The 12,408-nt window shown below is 32.6% G+C and overlaps 3 protein-coding genes across 4 annotated transcripts; all 3 read right to left on the reverse strand.

The window, feature by feature from the left end:
- Positions 1 to 1,622: 1,622 nt before the first annotated feature.
- Positions 1,623 to 5,068, reverse strand: LOC105634781 (acetylornithine aminotransferase, mitochondrial). 2 transcript variants are annotated; one of them, XM_012217696.4, is made up of 4 exons: positions 4,217 to 5,068; positions 3,694 to 4,128; positions 2,118 to 2,680; positions 1,623 to 2,015 (listed from the first exon to the last, which is right to left on the reverse strand). In XM_012217696.4, exons 1-3 carry the CDS (start codon positions 4,595 to 4,597, stop codon positions 2,147 to 2,149), a joined length of 1,350 nt encoding a protein of 449 aa, XP_012073086.1. In that variant the 5' UTR covers positions 4,598 to 5,068; the 3' UTR covers positions 1,623 to 2,015; positions 2,118 to 2,146. The 2 variants fall into 2 exon arrangements, with proteins under 2 accessions (XP_012073086.1, XP_012073085.1); XM_012217695.4 differs by having other exon boundaries at positions 1,623 to 2,680.
- A 145-nt stretch (positions 5,069 to 5,213) lies between these two features.
- LOC105634782 (RNI-like superfamily protein) lies at positions 5,214 to 7,490 on the reverse strand. Its single transcript, XM_012217697.4, has 2 exons — positions 7,294 to 7,490; positions 5,214 to 6,798 (listed from the first exon to the last, which is right to left on the reverse strand). Exon 2 carries the CDS (start codon positions 6,774 to 6,776, stop codon positions 5,373 to 5,375), a length of 1,404 nt encoding a protein of 467 aa, XP_012073087.1. The 5' UTR covers positions 6,777 to 6,798; positions 7,294 to 7,490; the 3' UTR covers positions 5,214 to 5,372.
- Positions 7,491 to 9,818: 2,328 nt separating this feature from the next.
- Positions 9,819 to 12,286, reverse strand: LOC149499352 (flotillin-like protein 3). Its single transcript, XM_089721482.1, has 3 exons — positions 11,670 to 12,286; positions 10,759 to 11,154; positions 9,819 to 10,574 (listed from the first exon to the last, which is right to left on the reverse strand). Exons 1-3 carry the CDS (start codon positions 12,198 to 12,200, stop codon positions 10,050 to 10,052), a joined length of 1,452 nt encoding a protein of 483 aa, XP_089577608.1. The 5' UTR covers positions 12,201 to 12,286; the 3' UTR covers positions 9,819 to 10,049.
- Positions 12,287 to 12,408: the final 122 nt, after the last annotated feature.

Here is a 12,408-nt window from a genome sequence, read left to right on the forward strand (position 1 = left end):
GGTGGTATGTTTTTCAGTAAACAAAGGGGAAAAAGACGGTAAGCACAACATAGAACATCATCGTTTTGTGCAGAAATAATGAAAAATAATTTGCAAAAAAATTGAAGTCAATCTTCTTTTACAGAGCTTATAAAATAATGGTTCCATGCAAAAAGCAACGAAGCTTAATAAATTTGCATTGATAGGCGTTGCTGTTTGGCTTATTATGGGCATACTTCAAGGTGGTGGAGGAAGTGGGTTGGGTTGTATACCGATATCTCAAGAAACATTCTATAGGAACAAAAAAGAATGTCGGTCTATAACTCTCAAAACACCACTGACCCTCTCTGTGTATAAGGGAAGAGAGAAGCAGAAGAATCAAAGAAAATGGTATTTCCAAGAGAGAGCTTTGTTTAGCACGCGAAAGGGTTTAGTGTTTTACACATTCTTTGGACCAAGAGATCTTTCTTTCTTTCTTTCTTTCTTTCTTTCTCTGGCTATGAGTGAAGGAAAATTGGACCATTTTACTAGGAGGGTTTGGGAAGAAAAGAAAAAGGAAGAGGGGATGAGAAAATCCCAAGAAGAAAACAAGACAAAGCAAAGAAAGTAAGTTATTATGATATCTTTATGATTTTTGTACTTTGAAAGTATTCATTTTCGTGTTTAGTAAAAACCTGGGCCCTATCTTTTGTTTGTTTCATTGCATGTGTGTGGGAAATTGTATAATTTGATATTATACATATATTTTTTTAGATGGTGGGATATATAATTTAATTCTTGAATTTCGACAAAAAAAAATTTTGTGACATTCTGAACTCTAGAATCGACCTAGTGACACCATGAACTTCACTTTTTAAATATTTTTTTTACGTTTGAAATAATAATTTTTAAGATTTTAGTTTCTATATCTAAAATATTTATTTGATATATAGTTAATTTAACTATTAGAATACTAAATTTTACATTTTTAATTGTCTAATAGTGTTTAATCAGTTTAATTTTATAAGTTAAAGTGTTTAGTGAGTCAAATAAAATACTTAACAGTTTCAATTTTATAAATTAAAATATTTAATAAATTAAAATAAATATTGAAAGTGCCATAAGATTTTTCCATTGGTGGCAATTTACGTATTTAGCATTTTTCCATTTCTTTTTGTTCGTCTTTTTACCATGTTTAAATCAAACACAGCTGCTGTGGGGTAGAACTATAAAACATTTCAAGCTACTCCACTAGTTCAGTTCGACCCGGCTTAATAAAAATTTGATCAAACTTTGTTAACAAATCAAATCAAATGCACTGATATATTAACATTAAATCCTTTCAAAAAAATTATTATATTAACATTAATGAAATTATAAAAATAATTGTTTTTGATATTAATTAAATAGAAAATAAATTTATAGCATTAAAATTGGCGGAAAATAATCTTATATGTTTATATCAAAAAAAAACTCACCGTATAATTTTATAGCAATGATTTTTTTTTTTTTTTTTTGTCTCATTTAAATGGTGTTGCTGAGAAAATGAATCTAATGTTGAAAAAAATAAAAAATAAAAAATTATAAGGGAGTGCTTGTTAATCTGAGTACAAGTGAATCGGTTTTATGCAATATGAATATTAATGCTTTGACATCTAAGTAGATTAGTCCAAAAACATTAATATAAACATATCTTAACTAATATATAACAACTCCAAAAATAGTAAAGTTACTGTTTAGAAAGTTTATTCAACTGTTTTTGCAGCATCAACAGTGCATAAAATTAATTAAACATGCTCTTCACTATTTTCTTACCAGAAAGGTATGATCAAAGTTCCAGGGAAGCTAATTGATGAAGAACATGCTCTGCAGTTTAAGCCATTTGATCATTTTGGATTGTTGAATTACTTCTGCTCAAAAGAGGGACGGACAGGATTCTACTGTAAAAGCCTACTGTGGCCTTTAACTTTAAGCATATGTATTAGCTGCTAGCTTCTGATATCTTGTAGTTTTTATGCTTCTATTGCTGTTCGTACTGTATAATATAAGCTATAGTTCTACAATAAAAGTGCATGTGTTAATACATGCTAAATAATGTAATGGTTCAATTTATAAGGAATTGAAATGAGAACATTTCATGGTTAATAATAAGGAATTACTAGCAATTTGAGCTTTATCTCTCCTGGCTTCAATTGTTATTATCAAGTACTGGTAAACATTGAAGCAGAGTATCAGCCGCAAGCTCCAATTCTTGTTCTGAGATGATCAATGGAGGTACCAGCCTAACAATGTTTCCCTTTCCAGCAGTTAGTATTAGAAGGCCAGAGTTTCGACTGGCATCTACCAGAGGTGAAGCAGATACATCCAGTTCTATCCCTAATATAAGCCCCATGCCTCGTACTTCCTTGACGTGTGAGTTTCCACCAAGCTTCTGAATTAATATTTCTTTGAAGTACTGGCCTTTCTTAGCAACCTTTGCCAAGAAACCAGGTCCTGATATTTTATCTAAAACAGCAATAGCAGCATTGCAGACAAGAGGTCCACCAGCAAAAGTGCTTCCATGTTCTCCATACTTCATGGCAGCTGCAACTCTTTCGCTCATTAATGCAGCTCCAATGGGAAGGCCTCCAGCAAGAGGTTTGGCAATGGTCATTATGTCTGGGACTACACTGTATGCTTCATGTGCCCAAAGACAACCAGTTCGGCCCAAGCCACATTGAACCTGCGAACATAAAATTTTTAACAGTTATTCTAAGAGAACAAAGATTTTCAGAGTGATCAAAATATAAATTTGAAAAAATTAAACAAAGAGGTTTTCTTTTTATTGACAGGACGACAAAGATGGGGGATAGATGGACATTTTGCCAGAAAATATTAATTTCAAGAGGAACTCTCCTACCAAATATGTCTGCCTGTTATGTGCTTCACACATTAGCATTTGCATTCTTATCATTTTAAAAAGAGCCAAAAGGATGAAAGGCGACTGCTTCAGAAATAAGTAATTATCCCTTCACTCCTTCAACTAAACCTGAAATTTTGACCATGGCTTTTCACAGTAAGAACATATAGAATACTGTAACCCTCTTCCATCAGGCAAGAAACATACTTGCACATAAAATTTTCGAGTTCTTTTTTAAGGAAAGTTTCCCATAACACTAATGATACAAGGTTAGTTTCTTCCCCCATTTACACGTTTCTAAATATTGTAAACTCCAATTTTAGCGCAACTGGAATCTTGATGCTTGCCCAAATGAACTGCGCTGTTTATCCCTTGTATCTTAAGATCATCAAAAGATACCTAGCAATTTGTTTTAAGGTTAAATGTCAATGGTTGTAATTTTAAATTAAATTGAATTGGAAAATCATTACTAATCATCATACTTCTGACTTTGTCAGGCAACCCACTAAAATGACGCTCAGTAAGAAATCCACTAGTGCTTTCTCCATAAGATACCAGCAAATTTCACTAGAATGACACTCATGATACCCCATCCTTCATGGATGGTATTTTTAGCACATGTTTGATCCTTCTTATTCAGACAATCTTTCGTAATAACATATCTATGTTTTAGGTTTGTGACAATATTTGTGGGGGTAAGGGAGAGAAGGTTACTGAAAACAGAATGTCATTGCACTTAACATCTATAACATGCAATAATTTGATAACAAAATTGGATCTCAGGATCAATTATCTGCATAAGGAAATATCTTTCAAAAATAAAAAAAGCTACTGACCTCATCAAAAACAAGGAGAGACCCAGCATCATCACAAGCACTGCGTAAGGATTGCAAAAATTCCTTTGTTGCACTATAAATGCCACCTTCACCTTGGATAGGTTCAATGAATACAGCAGCAATCTTCCCACTTTTAATCAATTCTCTTGCAGCTTCAATGTTACCATATTCCAGGAAAGTAACTCCAGGCATAACAGGCTCAAAAGGTGAACGATAATGCTCTTTGCTAGTCAAAGCAACAGCACCCATAGTCCTCCCATGGAAGCTATTGGTAAAAGAAATGAACTCCGTTGGAGGCTGCTTCTCATCAGGATGGGAAACCCTCTGAAACTTCCTTGCAAATTTGATAGCAGCTTCATTTGCTTCTGTTCCAGAATTTGTGAAAAATACACGATCAGCGAAAGAAGAATCCACAAGACGTTTCGCAAGCTCTACCTACAGCAACAACATATCTACCATTAAGTAACTAATAAATACGTTAAATAGGAAATAGAAAAGTCAAAAGAGAGAAGAAATATATTACCTGAGGTATTGAATAATAGACATTACTAACATGCGTAAGCAAATTGGCTTGCTCTGTAACCGCCCGGACCCAATCAGGATCGCCGTGGCCGAGAGCGTTGACTGCGATTCCGGAGGTACAGTCCAAATACTCTCGCCCTTCAGGATCATACAATTTACAACCTTTGCCACTGGAGAGAACTAGCGGGTTCCTTGCATATGTCCCCACCAGCACCTTCGCCTCTATCTCCATCACTTCTTTGCTCTTCAAGTTCAGTTTCACCGAATTGGTCGTCTGCACGTCCACGTTAAGACATGCGCGTGTCTTAAAGGAACGGGGGAGATCCACCGCCGGAGGAGAAAGAGAAATCGGACGGTTGAGAAAGAGCTGGGTTGAGTTCATTTTGATTTATTATGCTTAAATTTGAACAGATTTGTAGTTCGTTGGATTTGATTGTTTGTGGGTGAGGCTTTTGTAGGGAGCGAAATGATTCGATGTGTAAGAAATAATTGAGAAATGAATCAATTCGATTCGCAAAAAAAAAAAAAAAAAAAAGAAAGGATTTTTAGGTGAGTGATTGAGAATGTGAGAAGATGAGTGATAGAGATTTGAGAAGAGGAATGCTTAAGGTTGAAAGAGGAGCTAGGGTTTAAGGTTCTTTCTTGAAATGGAGAATACAGGTGGAACGTTACGCTTCAAAAAGGGTATCTGCTACAAATGGCGGGTTTTGAGTTTTTGATTTAATAAAATAAAATAATCATTTGAAATTTTATAATAGTAGTAATAGCCATGGACTGTGAAAGGTGGGTGCTTGCTGGTAGCAGAAACGGTCGTGGAGGTGGAGGCGGAGGCGGTGGCTGCGGCGGCGGAGAGAAAAATGAATGGATGGGAAATGATTAATTACGTTTTTTATTTTATTAATATGCTATTTATCTTGAAATTATTAATTCTAAATTTTGTCCTTATTAGAAATTAAAATTGAGAAAGGAGTCCTCAACCAAAGTATGAGAAGGATAAATTTATCCACAACACAATTTATTAAAACATACTATACAATGGTAATGAACAACTCAACTACTAACAAGTAAGAATGATAGAACAAGAAACAAATACAGAGGGAACAGTTTAGAACAAATCAGAGAGAAATGTAAGGAAAAATAAACAAATTAAATGAGGTTTAATACATCCATGACAAGTCCTGTCGGAATGACACCGTTCTTGCAGCTCCTTGAACACCCCTTTCAGAAATTTGAGGACAATCTTCCACTGTCAATGTTTCCAACTTGTACGACCCAATAAGAGGCATTAACCCATCATCTGTCATTCCCAAACACTTCCTTAACCGTAATATGCACAAGCGAGGAAAATGGGCAGCGAGCTGCAAACCCTCGTCGCTGATCTCTTGGCATCTGACAAGCTCTAATGTTTCAAGAAACTGAGCCATACAAAGAGCTTCCATCCCAGTGTCATTGAAGGAATACACATGGTCAAGAGAAAGTTCTCGAATGGGGCACATCTGAATCAATGCAAGAATTCCATTTAAAGTAAATGATGAAAAGGAAGGAAATTCCCCATCAGAAAATGATAGCCTTACAGATTCAAGCATTTTACAATTTTGAGCCACTGCTTTAAGACTATCATCTGTTAACCTCAAAGGGTTGTTTAGCAGAAGTGGCAAGGAGAAATCAGAAGGAACTCGGAGGGAAATTGACCGAAGATTTCTTGATTTTTGGGCTAAGCCTATAATGTCACAGTCCCTTACCCCAACACACATGTCCAAATGAATCTTCTCCAAGTTCTTGCACTTTCCCAACACACAAGCAAGCCCTCTGCCTGGGCTGATAATGCAATTCACCAGGCTAAGCTCCAACATAGATTCACATGGGACTAATTGCTTTTGCCATCGATCTACAGCTAATCGATCATAAACCTTCATATATCTGTAATTAGCATCGACTTCAAACTGCAACTTTTTGACTTTTCGCCAGCTGTATCCTAACTTAATCAAATCACCTTCCCCAATCACTCTACAATTTTTAATTGAAAGGTCTTCAAGTGTTTCAAGCTTGCCAAGGTATTCCAACCATTCAACACTAGTAACATTTAGACATCTGTTGAGGTGGAGAACAGTGAGTATTTTGCAGCCCACAACAACAGATAATATCCCACATCCAGTGATTCTTGGTGTAAAATTCAATTTCAAGGCCGAAAGATTGGAGCAAGAGGCCAAATAACGAAGACCCACATCGGTTATGAATGTACAATAGCTTAAAGTGAGATCAATCAGAGATGGGCACTTTTTAGAAAGAATCTCAAGCCCTTGGTCATCTAATTGTTTTCCTAGCTTGGACATCCAACCAGAGTATGTTATTTCTACTTTTACTAAGTTAGAAAATCGGTTGCAAAGGGAAGTCAGAGCTTGATCAGCAGGATCTAATCCGCAACCAAACCTAAGACACGATCGTTGTTCATTATCGAACTCGTAGAGACGTTTACATGTCAATGAAGCAGAGTTCCTATCAACAGTTTTCTTGACTCGGCTCAAGATCTCCCAAACCAATTGGTCCGGTAAATTATCCATGAAAACCAAATTTCTTTCTTGCCTAGACATAAGAATATTAACAAAAAAAAGCTGAAAAATTAAAGCAATAACCAACATGAAACTGAATGTAACAAAGAGAAGGTAATCCTCATTCAAACAATTAGATACTTTTAACATTATAAATTAATTCAAGCAATAATAGATCCTAAATAAGCTTGATATACCAGTAACAGAAAATCCCTTAAACAGCAGGGCAAAAATAAAGAGAGAATCCATTGAGTAATTTATCCCCATCACAACGCCTATTGTTAGAAGAAACTAGCAAGAAAATTCAACCATATCCAGATCAAAATCCACTCTTCTTCATAGTTTATCTAATAATTTCAAATTGTTAATGCTCAAAACCTAGATAAAAATTGACTTCAACGAACATAAATTACAGAAACCCAGAAAGTATTCTACCCAAATTATCTTGAAATTCACCAATCACTATTAGACAAAAAGCATATCCACTCATAAATCACGAATTGCTAACCAAAAGAATGAAACTTTCTACCTGTAAAAAATAAAAGAAGAAGATTTTGACAATCGAAAGGGTCAGTTTCTGTATTCGAAGAGGCTTCTGGTATTCATCGAAACTTTGTTACTTCTTTCATGTAAATTTGCCAACATCACGGTGTTCTTTCTGAAACTCCATTATTTTTATTTTTATTCTTATATGCCCGAATACGTTTCCGTTACTTTGAATAGCCGATGGTGAACTCTTACAAAAATACCCATATGCATTTAATCGATTTTTTATTAGTGGTATTTTGGTCTTTGCAAATATATATATATATATATATATATATATATATATATATATGATGAACTCTTACAAGATATTTCCTCGTATTTATTAGTATTATTTTTTCTGGCTTTATGTTCTTCATGCAGCAACAAAGTATATAAAAATATATAATTAGTATCTATGTTCTTCATATACAATTAGATCCTAATATTTTTAAGTATTTCAATAATGGTAGACAATAATAGAAAGACCATTTTTAAAATCTTATTATAAATAAAAGTGGCATAAGAAAATAATTACTTGAATTTAATTTATCTTTCAATTGTTTTAAATGAAAAATTGAATTCTAAGTGTATTGGATTGAATTTTAATTAACACATTAATACAATAACATATTCTAATTTTTTATTTTTACAAACTACTAGTTTTTAAGAACATGCTTTGCATGTTATCATACTTATTTTTCATGTTCATGATTTAGTGTTCCTTAATGACAAGTCTAAATTTAAAAATGAGATTTCTAATTGAATTAATTTTTTTTTATAGATAATTGAATTCAAATGCTAATCCTTAGTAATATTTAGTTTTTTTTTTTTATTAAATTTTGATATTGAACTAATTTCTTTTTATTTTTAGTATTAAACACAAATATTAGTCATCAACATAATAATTGAGTTCAAGTATTAGTGATTTAATGTTATAATTTAATTGCAATATTAGGATTATAATTAAGTTCACATATGGGTATTTTAATGTTATATTAATCATTAACATTTCTAATTGAGTTGGTAAGTTCATATTAGTTATAACAACATCGTCACCATTTTGAAATGTCTTTTTAACTCAAAAGAATATTTCTGTAACAAAAATAAGACAAAAAAAAAAAAAAAATCTCAAAAAGCTAATACTACAAGTAAAAAAATCCCTATGAATCAAGGAGAGCAAAGCGGGGCTAAAATCTCAAATAAACAATGAAGAGAAAATAGAATGACCCAATGTTGCTAAATAATCAGCTACAAAATTAATTTCATAAAAAATATAATGCAGAAAACAATTCTAATCACGAGTCAACAAACTCTTAATATCCAAACTTTATAGTGTTACAGAATGAGAATGAAGCAATTAAAAAGATCTGTAAATGAAAAAAGTATGTTAAACCATATCTTGCATGTATTGATATAAAAATTTGAAAAAGAAAAATTTAAAATCTTTATAAAATTCTAATATATAATAATTGAATTTCATATAATTCAACATTCAATTATATAGTTTGTTGCTCGTGTGCAATTTTATTATTAAAAATGAAACCTTCCGTGCCGGATGACACTTTAAAAAAAAAAAAAAAAAAAACTCAATTGCAATTATAGCATAACCTAATAAGTCAATGAAATCTTAGTTTAACGTCCAACACACTAATATTTTACCTTGGGGTTTGAAACTCATCCTCACATCTCTTAATTTATCTCTCTTAATTTGTAGTCTTACTATAAATTTCTTACAAATATAATAGAGTAACTACAGAACCAAATATAGAAAATCAATATGCTAAATGAATAATATCAAATATCTTACAAAAGTAATGGATAAATATTACAATTAAATAGAGAAAAATCAATATATGTACTTGACAATTCTGAATAAAAGAATAAACTATACCATTAATTGTTTATAAATTTACCATAAGTAATATATTATGTCACTATATAACAAATTATTTATTAAATACTAACCCTCTTTCTTCAGTAAAGTTCAACGCTACAACAAATCTCAAGGCTCGTTTTATTTTTGGACAATAACTTATTTTTGAAAAATATTTTCTTTCTATTTTTTTTTATTAAATATTAAAAATTAGTTAAAATTATTAAAATTTATCATTTAAATAGCAAAATAAAAATTTGATTACAAATGCTAAGGTAAGAAACCTTCAACATATTGTTTATAGCAAAATCGAAACATATTATTGATAACCAAAGGAAAATAAAATTTATTTGATAAAGCAAATAAATTTTGTGGTTATCTGTTTTCTAGAGAAAGTAAACATACATAGAGTAGTACGATGGGACAAAACGTTCATGATTCTGTGATCGGACAAAACATCCCAATTAAGATTGGTAGTATATATTTGATTTAATGACATAATTATATGATATTTAGTAATATGTAAAATATCAAGGTCTATTATTTAAAATGTATTTGATTTATTATATTCTTTATCTTTGTCAAAATCTAATATAAAATTCTTTACATGTGCTCAAACCTTTGTGTTAGCATTAATATAATTATATATATAATATTTTATTTAATAAATTTTTAATTAAAATAATTCTCTTGCCATACAATAACTTCCTAAATTAAAAGACCTAATTACAATCTAAAAAAAAACAACGTAACCAAAACAATTAATTTACCTTTATTTTTTAACCAGCCTTAAAAGATATTTTATCAATCCATAAATTCAACACTGATATTTTTGTCTAAGCCCAATGTTCCCCACTAAATTTGTCTAAACCTTTTTAATATGGCTAATCAGAAGTATTGGTAGCATCAGTCATTGTGCCTAACCAAGCTGGTGGCAGCATCCCAGTCTGCTCATGCACAGTATTAAATAATGGAGGCAACAAGCTATAGACTCCAGCAATATCTTTCATTGGACCAGCACCACCATGTCCATGTGCTTCTTGTCCAGCACTAGCACCATTGCTCCAAATGCTAATCTTAGGCTGCAATCCATTCACTGCTTGTGCATTAATTTTGGCAATTTCTTGGAACATGTTCTTCTCAAGCATGATGTAGTCTCTTAATGCAGAATAGTTGCCACCAAATTGTTTTAGAAGTGTTCCCAAATAAAATCCTTGAGCTTGTGCTAATACTTCTATGCCTTCTGCTTCTTTCTTCTTTGCATACAAATCCGCATCCGCAGCTTGTTGCCGAGCATAGAAGGATGCATCCACAGCAGCTCTCTGTGCCTCTGCATTCTTTTGCTTCTCATACAGAACTGCATCTGCTGCTCTTTGCTGCTTGTACAGCTCCCAGTTTGCCTCTTGCACCTATATATATTTGTTAAACAGTTGGTGCACTTGCATAAAGTTAATACTTCAAAATATAAATAATTTCAATATCATAATAAAACAAAGTCCATCTTACTAATTTTGCTGTTTACTTAAATTAAGAACGGAGCAAAATACTTTAGTGATAGATAGGTTAAGATAAATTAAATGCAAAAGAAAATACCTTAATCTCATAATCCACACTGGCCTTACTCAGCAACTCAGCCTTGAGTTTCTCAGTCTGAGTCAAAGCATTCTTCTTTTCCACCTCAGATTGCAACTCAGCTTCCCTTAAAGCCACAGCTTTGGCAGCCTCTACTTCAGCTAATTGAGCAGCCTGAGCCCATCCAGCCTTTTTGGTTGCCAGCTCAGCATTGGCCTCTGCCACATCAGCCTCCCTTTTGTTCTCAAATATTTTCACCTCAGTCTTTACTTTAATTTCCTCCTTTGTTCCTTCTCCTTGCCTTTGTATTGACATAATCTTTGTTTCTGCATCAATTTTGGCAGCATTTTGTGATGTCTGGCCTTCCCTCAGCTTGGCTCCAATTTCACCTTTCATTCTAGCCTCAGCAACATCAATCTAATTAATTACCAAGATTTGTGCATTGTTAATTTCGCTTAATTTTGTATTAATGGTAATGAATCTGCCAATAGATGTTGATTCCACTATATATAATAATCAAGTTTCAAATTACCAGTTGGACATTTTCCAGAAGTACATTTACAATGCAAATAACAAATAATTCCACAATAACTATCCATAGCTATGAGATTCCAACTTAGTACCTTTTGATCATTAGGTAATTAAACACTTAAAACAAGATCTAACAGAGAAAACAAAATACTTTAACAAATTGCAGTTTAAGTTAAATAATAAAAATAATTTGAATAAACACAACTACACAAGAGCTTCTGAAATTAGGTAATTCTGAAAAGAAACAACTAATCAATATCAAGAAATGAACCATTAAACTATGTACAAAAATATAATAATCAAGAAACAGTCAAATTAAGAAACAAAAATGTAAAGAAAAACATTAATTGGATGGTCAAAATTGCAGAATGAAATCCAATTCGACAGAAATTGATTAATACCTTGGCTTGATTAGCAGCCTCCATTTGAGTTTTTTGTCCCAAATAAGAGAAATACTCATGACCAGGAACATCAACAAGTTGTTTAACATTAGCATTATAAATCAACAAACCAAATTGATTCAACTCCAATTGAACTTTCTCAAAAACCTCCTTTTTAAATTCTTTGGTACCCTTGAATATCTCCTCCATAGTCATTGAAGCAGCAAGAACACGGGTCTCACCCTCAATAACTCCTTGAACAAGCTCACTTACATGATTAGATTGCTTATGAAGAGGAGATATTAACTTTGCATAAAGAAGGAGACTTTCCTCGCTGTCGACTCTTGGACCGATCGTGAAAACTGCCGGAAGGACAAACGGAAGTTTCTCGGCGCTCATGGCTTGCACTTCGAATGTGTAGTTTACTGGAGTTACATCGAGACGACTGCACTTTTGTGTTGGCCATACCCATGCTTTCTTGGCTAGCTTTACGTCTTGGATTCCGGAGCCGGTTATGGCTAGCAATTCCGATGGGCCGGCAACTCGCCACATGGCTTGTTGATTGATCAGAGAAATTGAAAAAAAGATGTTGTGGGTTAAAGAAAGATAATTAAGGTTTATATGGGTCCTTTATTGATGGTCATTAGCTTATAGCTGTTGGTTGATTAATATTAATTTTTCGGTAAAATTTTAACAGATTTTTTTTTGAAAGCTGTTGAGATGTAAAATGTTTTTTTAAAAAATATTTTTATAAATTTTC

Source organism: Jatropha curcas, chromosome 1, assembly GCF_041381405.1.
Source record: "Jatropha curcas cultivar XTBG-Jc1 chromosome 1, XTBG_Jcur_1.0, whole genome shotgun sequence".
NCBI lineage: Eukaryota > Viridiplantae > Streptophyta > Magnoliopsida > Malpighiales > Euphorbiaceae > Jatropha > Jatropha curcas.

What these genes read in the sequence shown, in the direction of transcription:
- LOC105634781 (XM_012217696.4), bottom strand. Translation starts at nt 4,597, where the DNA reads ATGAACTCAACCCAGCTCTTTCTCAACCGTCCGATTTCTCTTTCTCCT. An exon ending in TCTATTATTCAATACCTCAG is followed by an intron (nt 4,129 to 4,216) that starts GTAATATATTTC and finishes TTGTTGCTGTAG; the next exon opens with GTAGAGCTTGCGAAACGTCT. An exon ending in CTCTCCTTGTTTTTGATGAG is followed by an intron (nt 2,681 to 3,693) that starts GTCAGTAGCTTT and finishes TTATGTTCGCAG; the next exon opens with GTTCAATGTGGCTTGGGCCG.
- LOC105634782 (XM_012217697.4), bottom strand. Translation starts at nt 6,776, where the DNA reads ATGGATAATTTACCGGACCAATTGGTTTGGGAGATCTTGAGCCGAGTC.
- LOC149499352 (XM_089721482.1), bottom strand. Translation starts at nt 12,200, where the DNA reads ATGTGGCGAGTTGCCGGCCCATCGGAATTGCTAGCCATAACCGGCTCC. An exon ending in AGGCTGCTAATCAAGCCAAG is followed by an intron (nt 11,155 to 11,669) that starts GTATTAATCAAT and finishes GTAATTAATTAG; the next exon opens with ATTGATGTTGCTGAGGCTAG. An exon ending in GTGTGGATTATGAGATTAAG is followed by an intron (nt 10,575 to 10,758) that starts GTATTTTCTTTT and finishes AAATATATATAG; the next exon opens with GTGCAAGAGGCAAACTGGGA.